The sequence below is a fragment of the Lycium ferocissimum genome, chromosome 2 (genome assembly GCF_029784015.1).
Source record: "Lycium ferocissimum isolate CSIRO_LF1 chromosome 2, AGI_CSIRO_Lferr_CH_V1, whole genome shotgun sequence".
NCBI lineage: Eukaryota > Viridiplantae > Streptophyta > Magnoliopsida > Solanales > Solanaceae > Lycium > Lycium ferocissimum.
This window is the reverse complement of record NC_081343.1, coordinates 9,278,872-9,295,549: the sequence shown is the minus strand read 5'-3', so window position 1 is coordinate 9,295,549 and position 16,678 is coordinate 9,278,872. Positions and strand designations below refer to the sequence as shown.

Sequence of the window (16,678 nt, the reverse complement as noted above, 5' to 3'; positions counted from 1 at the left end):
CTTTACCCTTGTGGGCTTAAATTTTGTATATCATTTTGATAGCCTGGGTTTCGCTTTTTACATTGATAGGGCATAGTTGTTGATGGTGATATAAATGTATTGTTTTTAATGAGATTAGTATGAATGATGGATAGAAAGTATGTGATTAAAGAGTATGTGGCTCGCTCTAGATGTAAATGTGAATGTACGATAAGGGGTGCCCCGGTGGGTTAAAGCAATTTTGCCATGGCCCTCCGGTTGGTAGTGACAATATTAGTATGAACTCTCTTGAAGGTAGAAACGTGAATATTGGCTGAGAGGAACGTTCGTTGATGATAGAGCTAAACAAAAAGATGCATTGAGGCTATTTCTTTCCTTTCTAAGGCATGAATCTTATGACATAATTTTCCTTTATTCTCCATGACCTTCTTACATTCCGGAAATTATGAGTCTATATTCTTGAAGAGCCTCATATGAGATAAAGATAAGATATACGTTATGATTATGATAATGATGATGATGAGCTTAAGTCTAAAGATTCTAAAGTTCATGATATGATGCTTCTACAAGCTAATGATCCTAATTATGATTAATTGATGTCGTTCTTTGTCTACCTCACCTTATATCTAATTCCTTCAAGGTGAGGCAGAATGCTTATGAAACTCCATAATGGAATCGGGGGTTCACGACCTTATGTCGCCCCGATAAAGTATAGTTATCTTTTGAGTTCCTATGCGTGCATTATGATGAGTACATTATGATGTTTATGAAGTAAGTTAGCATACATTATTTCCTTCTTAAGTGACATCGCTTTATAGGTTGTTCTCCATTTGATGTCTCCTTATTTATTGATATGTCGTTATTGCTTATGCCTTACATACTTAGTACAGTGTTCGTACTGATGTCCTTTTCTTTGGACGCTGTGTTCATGCCCACGGAGTGAACGGAGGCAACCTAGATTCATAGTGAGCTGACCAAATATTTACGAGAGCACTCTATTATTCGGAGGTGCTATTTGATTTATTATTTTGTGTACGTATTTGGGCACGGCGGGGTCCCGTCCCGTCCTCCCGATGTCAAGTACTTAGGCAGGGGTAGATACGTATGTGTGGTTGATATGGTCTCATGATTTCCCTCATTATATATATATATATATATATATATATATATATATATATATATATATATATATATATATATATATATATATATTAGGGCTTAAATATATAAGCGAGATATGCTTGAAATTGAAAAAATGGTTTTCCTTATGATTAGATTGCAGAGGAAAATAAATGTATGCAGGATAAATTTGATGAGTATTAGAATGAGTGGTGCTCGTAGTTAGCTCCGGTACCCGTCATGGCCCCTCGTTCGGGTGGTGACACAAGTTACCTCATAGTCATTAACTTCAATTCAACACTTTATGACTTATCCACTTTAATTCTTTTCCTTTCCAAGAGTTACTAAACTTTTAAACCAACTCAATCATAGTAATAGGATGGAGAACATACCTTATAATAGAAGAAATTTGCCTCACTCAACTCCTTCGAAGACCAAGTTCATCACAACTTTGGAGAGAAACAAGAACCATCTTCTTCCATGGATTTATCTTGAGGTTTTGATGTTTGATCTTCTCCCTTGATGATATAGAAGGGTTTGGAGTATTATGGAACCTTCAAGAACTCTCAAGAAATTTCTGACAATTTGGAGAGATAAGTGTGGGAGGTGGATATGAAAAATGAGGTCCTTTGAAACTTAAAAAGGTCTTAAAGTTCCCCCCTGTAAGGTGCTTCATGACGATGGAGATGTACAAAATACCGAGTATGCAGCCGCATCTACCCTCCCCTCCTTAGGTAGGGTTTTGGTAAGTGAGGCCAGCCAATTTGATGAGTTGACGGCCAATATGCGGCTCAGCATACTTAGTATGTGGCCGCACATTGCCCAGATATCAAGATTTCGCGAAAATGCGTTCTTTTCGATTCGTTTGACCTCCAATTCTTATGGAACCTTCTTGGAACTTGTATAAACCTTTATTAACCATATAAGGAACCCTATATATTCCTTTCAAGTTAATGCTAAGCGCAATGCATAACTTAAATAACACGAAATCTCCCTAAGACATCGCTCAATTTTCCAATCTCTCAACAAACTTACTTCTGCTGATTCATTTAACTTCGAAACCTTAAGGTACATACTTAAAATTATTAGATACCCTCTTTACCCTTATAAAGGCTTTATGTCCACTTTAGGATTGCGTTATTTTTCACTCACAATGCAAACGATGCGAAATTTCCAAAGTGTACCCTATTTCTATTCTGCCATATCTGATGGCACCCACCGAGTTGAGAGAGCTTAAGGAGCAGTTGTAGGATTTGTTAAGCAAGGGGTTCATTAGACCGAGTGTCTCCCCTTGGGGTGCTCCTGTGTTGTTCGTGAAGAAGAAAGATAGATCTGTAAGGATGTGCATCGATTATCGCCAGCTAAATAAGGTTACCATTCATAACAAGTGTCCTACGCCTTGTATTGATTATTTATTTGATCAGCTTGTGGTGCTTCAATGTTCTCAAAGATTGACTTGCGTTCAGGCTATCATCAGCTGAAGATCAGGGCCGAGAATATTCCGAAGATAGCTTTTCAGATGATGTATGGGCATTATGAGTTTTTTTGTTACGTCATTTGGGCTTAACAATTCCCCGACTGCATTCACGACTTTGATGAATGGCATATTTAAGCCATTCCTTGACTCATTTATGATTATATTTATTTATGATATCTTGGTGCATTCCTAGTGTAGAGAGGAGCATGAGAGCCTTCTTCGCATTGTGCTAGGGTTGTTGAAGAAGAATAGTTTATTTACTAAGTTTTTGAAGTGCAAGTTTTGGTTGGAGTATGTGGCGTTCTTGTGTCATGTTGTGTCTAAGGACGGGATCATGATTGATTCTTAGAAGATTAAGGCTGTGAGAGATTGGGTGAGGCCTACTACTGTGACCGAGATCCGTAGTTTCGTGGGTTTGGCCAGTTACTACCATTGATTTGTGAAGGGTTTTGCTACTATTGCTTCGTCATTGGTTAGATTGACTCAGAAAGATGTTCCCTTCCAGTGGAGGAGAGCTTTCAAAAGCTCAAGACCCTTTTGACTTCAGCACGTGTTTACCCAGAGAGATCTTAATTCCAGGCAGCGCACATGGATGGAGCTCTTGAAGGACTATGACATCTCTATTCTTTATCATCCAATGAAAACCAATGTTATTGCTGATGCCTTGAGTCACAAGGGCACTGGTATGGGGAGTTTAGCCCGTTTGGTTGTTTCCGAGCATTTGTTGGCCATAGAGGTTCAGATTCTGGCCAACAATTTTGTTCGTCTTGATATTTCAGCCCCAAGCAGAGTTTTAGCTTGTTTGGAGGCGAGAGCATCCTTGTTAGGTCATATCAGGACTCATCAGTTTGAGGATGCTCTGTTGAGCAAGATTTGAGATAGGTTTCTGAGAGGTGAGGCCAAGGAGGCCATGATTGATTCTGAGGCTACTTTGAGAATTAAGGGGTGCTTGTGCATTGCTCGAGCTGGTGACTTGATTTATTTGATTTTTACTGAGGCCCATAGCTCTTAATATTCCATTCATCTGGGGGCGACTAAGATGTATCATGATTTGAGGTAGCATTACTGGTGGCATCGTATAAATAGGTATATAGCCAATTTTGTGGCTAAGTGTGGGAATTGTCAGCAAGTTAAGTATCAACCTCAGCAACCCGGTAGTGTACTTCAGAGGATGCCCATTCCCGAGTAGAAGTGGGAGAGGATTGTCATGGATTTTGTTGTGGGCCTTCCAAAGACCCTAGGTAAGTTTGATTCAATTTGGGGTATAATGGATCAGTTGACTAAGTCCGCTCATTTCATTCCAGTTTAGGTTTCTTATACCGCGTTAGAAGTTAGCCAAGTTGTACATTTGTGACATTATGTGATTGTACGGGGTTCCCATTTCTATCATATATGATCAGGGTACTATCTTTACTTCCCATTTTTGGAGAGCTTTTCATGATGAGTTGGGTACCCGAGTAGATCTTAGTACAGTTTTCCACCCCAAGATCGATGAGTAGTCTGAACGGACCATCCATATACTCGAGGATATGTTGAAGGCTTGCATTATAGACTTTGTTGGTCATTGAGATCAATACTTTCCGTTGGCAGAGTTTGCATATAACAACAGTTACCACTCGAGTATCGACATGGCGCGAGGCTTTGTATGGTAGAAGATGTAAATCTCCAGTTAGTTGGTTTGATGCATTTGAGGTTCGACCTTGGGGTGCGAATCTATTGAGAGAGTCTCTTGAGAAGGTGAGGGTAATTCAGGCAAAGCTTTTGGCAGCTCAGAGTCGACAGAAGATGTATGCGGACCGAAAGTTCTGAGATTTGAAGTTCGCCATGGGTGATTAGGTTCTGCGGAAGATTTCACCCGTTAAGGGTGCTATGAGGTTTGGGAAAAAAGGTAAGTTGAGCCTGAGGTATATTGGGCAATTTGAGATCCTGCATTGTGTGGGCGATGTTGCTTATGAAATGGCACGCCACCGGGCTTGGCAACAAGCTCATCAGCCTTTTCCTTGTATACATCTTTGAATAAGTATTATGTTAATGGTACATATATTGTTCGTTGGGACTCGGTGTTTCTTGATGAGAATCTGACTTACGAGGAAGAGCCTATTGCGATTTTGGATAGGTAGGTTTGAAAGTTGAGGCCTAAGGATATAGCTTCGACGAAGGCGTAAGCAACTCTACCGAGAAGGCTACTTGGGACCGAGTCCGATATGCGTAGTCGATATCCCCGTTTGTTTGTCGATTTTTCATTTTTTTTCTTCATCGCTCGAGGACGGGCGATGGTTTAATTGGTATCTGATGTAACGACCCATTTGGTCGTTATTGCCTTTTTGGTGCTTTTGACCCTTTCTCGAGCCTTGTTAGCTCACATTTGACCCAAGTGGACCATTGACACGCAACCCAGGTCTTGGAAAGTTTGGGCTTTAAGCGAAAAAGAATTGACTCAAAGTTGATTTTTTTGTAAACGGAACTTTTTCGGGAATCCATCAATTTTGAGAGGTCTGGATGCTCTTTTAGAACTCGTGTGTATATTAAGTTCGGTTCCCAATGCACAAGAGTGCCTTTTGGGACATGAGTTGGGAGGTTAGTTTTGAGGTATCGGGGGTTGACTCAGTCAACGACACTTCCATTGGGAATTTCGAGCCCACGGGTACATTTGTAGCGTGTTTTTATGTATGTCTGCATATATGGTTTGTGAGCAGATGATCTCGGGTGATAGTCGAAATTTAGGTTTGAGTTGATGAAACTTGGGGAATTCTAGTGTCCTGCTTTAGCGGCACCAGGACCATGGAAGTGCTGGAGTGAGCGCGGAAGCGGGTGACGAGCAATTAGATTCATTAAATGTGTGTTAAAAGCCCTAAGTCTTTCATTCAATACCATTCCGAAAATAGAGCTATTGGGAGCATTTCAAGGCATCTCTTGGGGGAAAATCATTGTGGTAAGTTGTCATGACCCAAACCGATGAGTCGTGACGAGCGTCTGACCTCTAGCGACCAAACATCCCTATACTCATATCTGAATCTTACTAAACATCAAGAGCCCATAATGGCATAAATCGATCTCATAAAAGGAAACATCAAAATCTCTATACAATCGCATATATACACAACATGCGTAAGAACGGTGCAAGCGGGGGCTAGGTCGCACATATACTCGTACACAAAAGAATAAAATCCGACAAGGCTACATCGTCCGACTACTACATACTGGCCCCGTGTACGTACCTCTACTGGAATAAAAGCTGTAGAAAGGACGGGACAGGGCCCCGTTATACCATATGCATACACATCTCAAAGGGTGGCATACCAAAACCGACCGCAAATTTCTTCCGGATCAAATGGAGCGCATCGACCACCGGCTAGATGTAGCGTCCTACAAATGCTAGACCACGCGTTCGTTCACCGTACCGCGGCGGCATGAACGCATCCCTCGAGCAACGGGGAGTCGGTCAGCGGATATTATACCGAGTATGTAAGGCACAAGAACCACGATATACATAAGAATCATGGATAACATCCGAACTCATAAACCGAAATGACTAACCGTACGTACTTATAGCGAACTAGCATTCGTACAACCGTATAAATCGACACGCCACCGCGGGCGCATAATGTACATGCTCATGCTTATCAATGAAGGTCATATATCTATTTATGTGTGCGTATATAACGCTTGATATATGTGCGTATATAACGCCTGTATGGAATCTCATCATATCATATCGGCTTCTCTGCAGCCATAATCAATATCATCATCAATGTACACCAGTTGATCAGGTGGTAATACGCATATAACGCCTATCCCTCTTCTCATACCCTGCATAGATATATAATATTCGCGTAAATAACGCCTTCTGGTCATGGGTCAATGTACATAAATATATAATGAATGTAATGCATGAATCAACTGTATGCATAGAACTGGCTACATAAGACTAAACACATGAACAGAAGGATCACTCATAAACGGAGTACATGAACTTCAAAGACTGAAGTACTTCTAATGCTTCTAAGAGTAGAGTAATATGGAAGCTCGCTTACTCGCTTGTTGGATCATATCATAGGATCATGCCAAAAGAAGGAAAGAATGGCCTTAACATACCTTGAAGTATACTCAATCGTCCAACTTCTACCTCTCGAACTTGCAAGTCTACAATTAAGATAACATAGGCCTTAATTAGATTATTTACCTCGCTTACTAACCATTCTCAAATACATATAGAGCTTAACGAATTATAGTCAATAATTTCCTTTGTAAGCTTACAACTCTTCAACTTCCACTTCAATCCAACATTAATCACAACAACAATAACAACACTTATATATAAATATATACTCAAATTTATCTCCATCACCTCTTCAAATAGCCTCAAGTCACTACATTACCCTTCATCAACTTACCACTTCCATAAATACCCTCTCTTTACTTAGTATCACGAAAACTCTTGATAATCAACTTAAACATAAGGGTTAGAAATCATTTACATACCTTGAGGGGTCAAAAATCCCAAGAATCACTTCAACTTCAACTCCCTAAGCTTCACAACCTTGAAGAAACCCTAGAAGCAACCTTCTCCTTCACAAGCTCGGGTTTACGGGGTCCGGGTCTTGTCAAATCTTCATTAATATGATGAAAAATATTAGGAGAGAATATATTAGGGTTTTTCTAATTTGGAATGGAGGAAAATGATAAATAAGGTTGTGAACCACCTATTTATACTCGGAATTAAAAAGGCTACAGCGGTCCGGTTCGACGAGCGGGTAGGCGGCCCGTCGACGTGTCGACGGTCCGTCGACTTGCTCCGTCGACCTGCGCCTGCAGATGCAAGGCTGCGGGACCCTATCGACACCGCACATCGATGGTCCATTGACCATGTCGACGACCCGTCGATGATGACTGGTGTTCTGCAGATTTTTTTTATTCAGTTCAGATCGCGTCGATTCGATTCGTTCAACTTATAACTCTATAAATTGCCAGGAATATCTGTTGGTACCCTTGTACATGGGGTAAGACACTTTCTACCTCCAAACTCGGGCTCGAGTCTCTATTCCAAGGGCATACTCGACTAGGAAACCATAGGTTCTACCACTAAGAAAACGAGGGGTGTAACATAAGTCCTTCCATCATCATTGCTACTCCCTGTTCCATTAATCACCTTAATAATCCATTAAGTATGCCGCCTTTCCTTAAGAAATGGTGGATTGAAAGAGAGTTTTGTGGGTTCTTCATTCTAGGCTATGAAATCTTGAATTATTGATTGGGTTGGCTTCGTTAAGCAAGGAATTGATGATTAGAAACTATTATTGCATGATTCCCTCCTAATCAGTGGCTAATTTATGGAATTGGAAGTTAGGGTTCATACCCAAATTTGGGGGTTTTGCCTGGAATCCGGATTTGAGTGAATTGTTTGTTCTTCTAGCTTATAATTGATGGGAGTTGATCACCTAGAGCATCAGTTTCATGTTGAGACCTATAAATTCCTTATTTCATCTTTCTAGTTCATAAATCCCATTCCATAGGTTGAGATTTGGGTCTTGAATAGAAGTAAAGGTTGAATGATGTTTCTTCTTTATTCTAATTTAATAATTCGGATATGATTAGACTTCCATTCACTACTAAAAAAATAGCGTTTAGCGACGGATTTTTAGCGACAGACCATATTCCGTCGCTAATAATGACAGATTTCGCTATGGAACGATTATTTTGTCGCGAGAATAGCGATTAAAATTTTATCTAATTGTATAGTGATGGATTAACAACGAAAACATTGTTCCGTCGCTAATTATTAGCACGAAATTTTGGCGCCTTAATTTTCACTACAGATCTAGCAACAAAAGGAGTGCGACAAAATTTTTTGATATGTAGCGACGGATGTTGCAATGGTAAATCCATTGCGAAGTCTTTTAATTTATCTCTAAAAAATATTTATTCGTAGCGACAAAAAATTTCGTCGTTAGTTTTTATCTTCTTTAAAAGTCGAAGTTTTGTTTAGCGACGGAAGGTAGAAGCGTCGTTAATTCCGTCGCTATCTCTTTTAATTAAGAGATAAATAAATCCTAGGGCACAAATAGGCACTTCTCTCATTTCAAGCACCACAACACATACACAAATAGCTATTCTCTCATTTCCACGGTTAAACCATCACTGAAAGCACCAAAAGACCTTAAAGAACACCATGTCCTTCACCACCGAAACCACTGACACTCGGCAGAAGAAGAATTAAAACATTTTCTCACTCTAAAACCTTTTTGTTTCTCTACATTAAAGAAACCATGTTCTTCACTTTGCTGAAACCATTGTTCTTCACTTCGCCGTGCTTTAGGTGTTGTATTATATGTATATATTTGTATATTTTCTTATCTTAGTTGTAGAAACGAGTATGATTATTTAAACCATCAAAAGATTGACAAAATATTGTGTATTTGAGTCAAAATCCAGTGGATCTTAGCAAAACCCACTGGGTATTTCATTTTACTCTTAGTTTGGTGTAATTTTGGTATTTTGTTTGTTTTCAAAGTTCTGGTTCATTGAATTTCTTTGCATGTGGGTTTTTGGTTTGTTCTCTTTTTTTTGATTTGGGTTTTCTTCCATTAATTTGGATGTATGTTTTAAACTGAGTCTTTAGAAGAAATAAAATGGTTTGACAGCTTAGGAATTAAATTTTCTACTTGAAAATAATTCATCTTAACAGGATCGTAGTGAGAAGTTGGGTTCGAAGCTCGGTCCGTGGAAGCTGGTTGGTTCAGAAATTACAATGTCGGTTGATTTAGCACTTTGAGGTTCATTTTGGTGCATTTGGCTTGAATTATACTCTGTTCTCGATAGTTCGTCCTTGGTTATTTTTAATTTCCGATTGTGTGCTTATTTAATGGTTCTTTAATGACGTAGCATATAAAAGATGATGATTTAAAATTATGAGTGCATATTGTCGGCTGCTAACAGTAAATAATTTGCATTGTTTGGGGTCTGATTCTCTTGCTGGTTGGTTCGCTTGTTAGATTTTTTTTCATACTATGTTCCTCTGAAAATGCATAAACCTGATTTTCTTCAAGCTATTTTACCACTTTCATTGTTACTTGCTAGAATTTTGTAGTGGACTATGCGCCTATGATGTTTGATGATATGCATTGTTATTTAGTGCTTCTTATTTGGGGTTAAGTGCTTAAGTTCGTAGCGAAAATACTTTCTTGGGATAAAATAGCAAGTAGTTGAAACCAGTTAACCTTTGCTATATGATTTCGCGCCATTAAATTCCTTATTGGACTTTTATATTTCATTGTCGTTTTAGTTCAAACTTTGATAGAATCCTCCTCATGTTATTTATATTACAGGTAGTGGACGTTAGAATTTATTGAAGTTCGATTCACTTAAGGTTCTGCATTTTAGCTGCTGTTGAAGGACTGCTGCCTGCTATTGAAGTTCTACTCACTTTAAGGTTCTCCATCTCCACTTTCTCTCTGTACAATATGTTAGCTATCATGTTAGTACTTTAAGAAGGTATTAGATCATCTACTCTACTAAGATCATCTACTCTACTAAGTTATATATTCTCTCTGTACAATCTATTGATGATGGTCTTCAAGCTAAAAGAGATTTATTACCCATCATCGGTGCTACAAGTCGTTGGTAAAAGAGTTGATACTAATTCAGCTTTTTTCCGTGCTTATGTGAAACAAAATATTATATGTAGAAATCTATGGATACGGAGGAGTTATGACTTGTGGTTTACATAATTTGAAGCAGATCACTGAATTGATACTTGTACGTAGAATAGTATACAAGCTCAGAAGTATTATTTTTCCGATGTATTTGTTTGTTGGTGATCATGAGAAGTGAAGTAATGAATATATTTGACGCCGAGAGATAGTTAATTGTAGTTGTGTGTGTTGTACTTCTAAATGACATGATCTCATGAAATCATCATAGGTAAATAGTTGATTTGAGATGACTCCGCTGGACGAATGGATACAGAGGATTATATAGCTAACTTCAACTATTTTGTAGGGTATTCAGTATTGTGCTTCAAATTCCCGTTAATGTAGACCATTGCAAAGGATTATTCAGATTATTAGTGTTAATATAAACCTAAATGACCATTTCTATTTTCCTACTGTTTTCCATTACTAGCAGTCTGCTTGCTTAATTTGGTTGCCTCCTTACTGATGGCTACTTTAATTTGCTTACCTTCATTATTTTTGTAGATATTTTTGTAGATATGGCTAGAGGAGGTTGTTTAGGCAAGTCCTCAGTTAGGGGTGATTCTGCTATTCGTGCAACCATGCCTAGCATTCCCATTTCCACCACAATTAGTCCTTAACAAGGTGGTACGAGTTTCCTAGGTGGCCAGATCCTATAAACCATAGTAGGAAGTTTGATTTATTGTCTTTTTCGAGTTAAAGTTAGACGTAAAGTACTATAAATTACTATAATTAAAAATGATTAGAAAACATTTGAAAAAGTCGTAGTCAAGGAAAAATGTTTGACTTCCAAATAGTAATGGTTTCTTGTAAAATGAAGCAGAAGGAATACTTCGCAAATGACACTGTAACTTTTGCTGATTGTAGGATCATACTTGATTGAAAGTCCAAATGTCAAACTCTAGTTTTCTCCACAATGTTTTGTATATTATGCTAATACATCAAAAAGCTATAATTGCTCACTTGTACCAATACCTGAATTTGTTCTAAATCTTTGTTCATTTGTGTAAGGTTTGTTAGATATGGGATGCAAGAGTTCAACAAAGCTCATCACTTTACAATGGAACAAAGTTCAGGGTATGCTGCCCTCTTCTGTCATTGCATGTCTCTTTTAATTATAATTCTGAATTACGGATATTTTGTCTATTATTTGTTCAGATTAAATTTAGACAGTGTAGTGTTGTACTGTTGTCACTTTGATGATAACAGTTGCAACGCTATTATTTATAAGAAAGTTTAGCTGGTCATTTCTATTTTATCAAATTGACCCTAATCTGGTATATGCATAGCTTGGGAAGCTGCATTTCCTTGAATTTACTCCTAAAAAATGTTATATATACTGATGCTTTTACAGTATGGTGGATACAACTTCGATGTAGGGAATGATCCCAAGCAAGAGTCTCATGTTTCCCTTCATCTTAGTCTGACAGATTATAGGTTCTTCTCTATCTTCCTCTTTCCTTCCTGACATCCTTTATTGTTTCATTTCAGCATATGTTTTTTCATTTGATATGCATGTGATGGAAAACTATAATGATTTACTCCGTCCAGTGCAATTTGGACTTGCTAATTTTACTGTCCCAATCTTATAAATAGAACGTTGAGACCATGAATCATCAAATATGGTTTGTTCTTGAGAGTGCACTCTTTCTTGTAGTTGGGAGTCGCACCACCGGTATTGAAAAAGGGTATTGCGGAATGAGGATATTTATAGTGGTGATGAGCAGAGTATTAACACTTAGAATCCCAAGTCAAACTATCGTTTTTACCAGAAGCTCTCTGCGTCACTCTCAGTGTAGTCATAGCAAATAACCTATTTTCTTATTCAAAATTGTTTATTTTTATCACAGATTCTAATTTATGTTATTGAGGCACTACTTTTTGCAAGGGCTCTCATCTACTGTAATATAGAGCATAGATCTTTGAGTATGCTCTCTATTTGGAAAATCTATGTAGAAAATTACTTTAGATTACTTTTTGGAATGGTTCTTTTCCATTTTCTAATAGTATTTGACAAGTCAAGCTGCAGTTTGATATCACTGTCTTTAAATGCTTTGCCAACTTGTTTTCATACATATCAACCTTCTATTTTTCCATTAGTTTGGCATCTTGCTTGATTTCAAATGTACTTTTGCGCAGCAATAGCTTTATGAGACATCTTTGGTGCAATTTACACTGGTAATGTTCTTTATTTGTGCTGTTAAAATCTTGGGTGAACTGTGATACTTGTGAGTGCCTGCCGTGTTCCGTCAACACTTTAATTTTATCCATGCATCTAACTGAAAAGAAGAAGAGCAAAAATAGAGAATGAATTAGAAATATAATGATCTTACGTTTGAATTTTTTTACTCAGAACATTCATGGGAGCAAATTTAAGTTCTATGTGGGAGAGATTTCTTGTTTCATCTGAAGGTAAGCTTCCATGAAATACAATATTTCTTTGACTTGCTTCTTTCTTTTGGAAATGAGTGTACCTTGTATATGCTTCTTTGGTGTTTTGGTCTCCTTTTCTATTCTCTTTTAAACAATCCAACATAAGGTCTGCGACTCTGCAGCTAATTTGATGTCTTAAAATTCTAAGAGGGATATGTTACAGGTTTTTTATGTAATGCAGAACTGCATATAGCATTTCACAGAGCAGGCACTTCGAGTATATGGATATGATTCTGACTATCCTCCTGGTCACAAGACTACAATTCATTTGTACTAAAAGATGTGACTTGGTTTTCTGCAGATGATTGTATACAGTGTCAGCACACATCAAGTCCTCTTGGTAATGGTGCAGTTGTGGAGACTTCTGACAGAAGAATACTTGTGCTTCAGAGAAGTAATAAAGTTGGAGAATTCCCTGGATATTTTGTTTTTCCTGGAGGCCATCCAGAGGTATCTCATCTCATGTTGTAAGTTGTAAGTATATATTTTTTCAGGCACTCTTAATCTCGCTGGCTTATTTCTTTTAGGATATTACTTTTGTCTTTTGTGACTGAATTATTGGGAAAAGTTCTGATAATTATGTTTAAGATTAAATTGCCCTTTGTCTAGAATAGAAAAATATGGAGCATCACTCTTGTTATATAGTTCTTTCACCTCAAAAAACTTGCCACATTTTATCTGGAACTCGATAAGAGTGACTTTGGTGGTGCAGACGGAAAAGATTATATTTGCTTATTAGCAGTATGTGTCATTTGCATCTTGGTACCACTTCTGTTCTCCATGATTAGATTTGGAACAAACTCTCAGGTCTCTGCCAGTCTAACTTAGTGAACAATACTTTGCATTTTTTTTTCAAGGGCAGCTCACTTAATCCAACTGGGCAGATTCTCATTTGCTCCTATCTATCTTATCCAATTAATGCTTTTCTTCTTCCTTCTAATTATGAAGTTAGTCAAACCAATTTTGTCTAGTTTGAATGCTTCCTCAATAGCTCTTAAAAGACTCTTTACATCATAATATATTCTGGTTTGTTCATGAAAGGATTTTTCTTTAGTCTCAAATGAAGTCCTATATTAGCTTTTATTAACTTTTTGTACATTCCTCTTCCTTGACAAGTTACTTTCTTTAAGCTAAGTTATGAATAAACAGGGTCCATTTCAATGATTAACAGAGAACAACAGAGACTTGCATTTTTTTATATGTTATTTTCAATCTCATTTTTACACAAAAACAAAAAACTTCTTTTGCCAATTTTGTGAAATGAGTAACTTTTGCATAGGCTGTTGAAAAGGGTCGAGATCCAACACCAAGTGAGGTACATTTGCACGCCCATACACATGATCTGATGGAGAATCTTTTGTTGATGAGCGTGCCCGAGCTGTCCATGTAAGTCTAAATTTTTTTATAATTTTAGTGACTTTATATTTGGGGAGCGGATCTGTCCAGTAGGCAATCCTCTAGTAAATGTAAATAAGGTGCTGGATTGAAGCCCACTTGGGTGTTTGATATTTTTACTTTATTCTCAGATTTTTTTTATCTATGTCAGTGAATCTTTGGTTACATTTAATATTCTTTGTAATTGAAATAAACTGTTAGTAAAATTGAAATAAACTGTTAGTAATTTTTTTACTCTTCAAAGTTATCACTAACATATATTGTGTTGTGTCTGCTGCTTATTATTGAAATAATTCACAAGAAAAAATAATAAAGCATCTGGTGCTCAAGAATTAGTGTCTTGCTGGTGCTCAAATCATTAATCGATAGAGGTGCTAGTGCTCAAGAATTAATGTCTTGCTGGTGCTCAAAATTTAGTAGTGATTTGTTCTATCCAAAATCTTTTTTCTCTCACTGAATCTGCATTAGAGATGTGCTTTATAAGCATCACTAACTCCCTTTTTGGCTACTAATGTGAATAATAACGTATCCTTGGTGGATGATTGATCAGTAGGAAAAGTTTAGCTTCACATTATTTGCAATGTGTGAAATAGGAATCTATTTCAACAAAGTTCGTTCCATCTCTGATGTGAGAGTGGGTTTGAAACTGAGAGTGCGTAAAAGAAACACAGGGCAATAGAAAAAACCAATAGATTCTTGTCAAAAGCGCATAACCAATTTACGAACACCTATTATGGTGCGGAGACCTTTAAAAATGCATAGGGAACTAGTTACTTTGTTGAATGATCCAAATAACACATGAGCCTCGGGATCATATCTTGCTTGCAACTTACCTTGAAAAAGCAATTATTTTGTTGTTAGGTTCTATATAGTGTTGGCAAACCATGGAATTCCAGAGTTAGCATAACTATTGCACACGAGGATCATTTTGCATATCAGGGAAAACTAAGTTATTACCAGGGTTAACATTTCTGTTTTGTCTAACATAATGGTGGAAAAAATGATCTGAATGACTGCAAGCCCAATAAATTAGAGAACCAATTTGATATTCAATAATGTATGCCCTGTGCTAACATCAAACAAATGGCTATTTTTATCCATTTCAAGATAACAAGGCATTTTAGATACTCAAGTTGCTTCAATCCAGCACCCTATTGATATTTACTGGAGGATTCCTGCTGGAGCAGATCCGCTCCCTTATATTTGGCATTCATATCCCTTTTTATTTGGTATAATTGAATGGTTAGTATTCTTGATGTTTTAATTTCACAACTTATTACAGGAAAGATATCAAGAAATATTACGGGAAAAATCACAGTCTCAGTCTGATATTGATCAATGTGAAGCATATTACGAAGCTGCTGGAGGAGCAAAGAAGAGAAGAAATCTCGGATCTCAAGCACAAAGTTATTACGGGCTGAATCTTCGTGTCAATTCTGGCTTCAATGCTTCATCATCAGCACCACCTTCAATTTCTAAATCAGCACCGACAGAAAATATGGAGATAATGATGCGATTGATTCCTACACTGACTGATCGCATGCTTCCTGTATTTATTGAGCAGACACGCAGAGTGATTTCTTCACCATCACATCATCCAAATACTTCTAGCGACAACCCATCAGTTGTGACACCCATAGTGCCTCATACTACTACTGCTAACGTTGACGATGTTGATCCTTTAGTTTCTGATGATGATCGTAGTCCTTCACCCATGCATTAGTTTTTGATATTATCTGTTTTTTGTTGGAAAGAACAAATTATGCACTAACCATACTTGACGGATGTGGGTTCTTTCGGTAGTTGATAGCTTGATGTTGTCGATGTTTTGGACTTAACGATTAGGATTTCGCTATCTATTTTGAATCTTCTATAAATATTATTTTATGTGAATGTCAGTTATTTTTAAGGTATTTAATAATTTATATTTAGTATGTTTCAACAAGTGTATTTAAAATAAATATATAAAAAGATTTTAGAAAAAAAACTATTTGCAACGGATTTTGGTCGTTGCTAGAGGGAAAAAGTCGGCGGCGGATTGCGACAAATGTTACATTGTCGCCAAAAGCAGGACATAAATAATTCAAATATGTTGCAACAGATTAGCGACAAAACTTTTCGTCGCTAATTTACTAAAACGATGAAACGAAATATGAAATTAGTGACGGAATTTATATAAATAGCGACAAAATGTTCCGTTGCTATAATGTGGCGACGGATCTCACACGTCGCTAAGCTTGCTACAAAGTTCATTTTTCCATCGCTAAGAGGTTAGCAATGAGCAAAATAGTAATAGACGATATTCCATCGCTAATCTGTCGCAACATATGTTTAGCGATGGATATATGTTGATTAGCGACGAAATACGTCCGTCGGTAAACGCTGTTTTTTTTTGTAGTGATTATCTCGAAGCTCAAAGGAAGGGCAAGACTAAGGTTAGACTATTAGAGACTTTGTTGTTTGGCTTTTCAGGTAGATTATGGTTTACCTTATGGTGAGATTTCGATTAGCGAAGCATATGTTTAGATGATATTGTCGGAGAATGCATGTAAACCTTCGGGTATGAAGTTGAGTTAGATATTGC

The 16,678-nt window shown here is 37.4% G+C and overlaps 1 protein-coding gene and 1 long non-coding RNA gene across 3 annotated transcripts; both read left to right on the top strand.

Annotated features, from left to right (window-relative positions):
- The first annotated feature begins 8,558 nt into the window (after nt 1–8,558).
- LOC132033626 (uncharacterized) lies at nt 8,559–10,796 on the top strand. 2 transcript variants are annotated; one of them, XR_009408823.1, is made up of 3 exons: nt 8,559–9,348; nt 9,901–10,004; nt 10,783–10,796. It is a non-coding gene; the product is annotated as an uncharacterized LOC132033626 (long non-coding RNA). The 2 variants fall into 2 exon arrangements; XR_009408824.1 differs by lacking the exon at nt 10,783–10,796 and adding an exon at nt 10,496–10,727.
- A 10-nt stretch (nt 10,797–10,806) lies between these two features.
- On the top strand, nt 10,807–15,731 carry LOC132033616 (nudix hydrolase 9-like; the record flags this gene model as incomplete). The annotated part of the gene is made up of 7 exons (XM_059423639.1): nt 10,807–10,890; nt 11,287–11,343; nt 11,621–11,703; nt 12,620–12,678; nt 13,001–13,149; nt 13,979–14,085; nt 15,377–15,731. Coding segments are annotated over 7 exons (678 nt in total), but the record flags the coding sequence as incomplete, so codon positions are not given.
- Nucleotides 15,732–16,678: the final 947 nt, after the last annotated feature.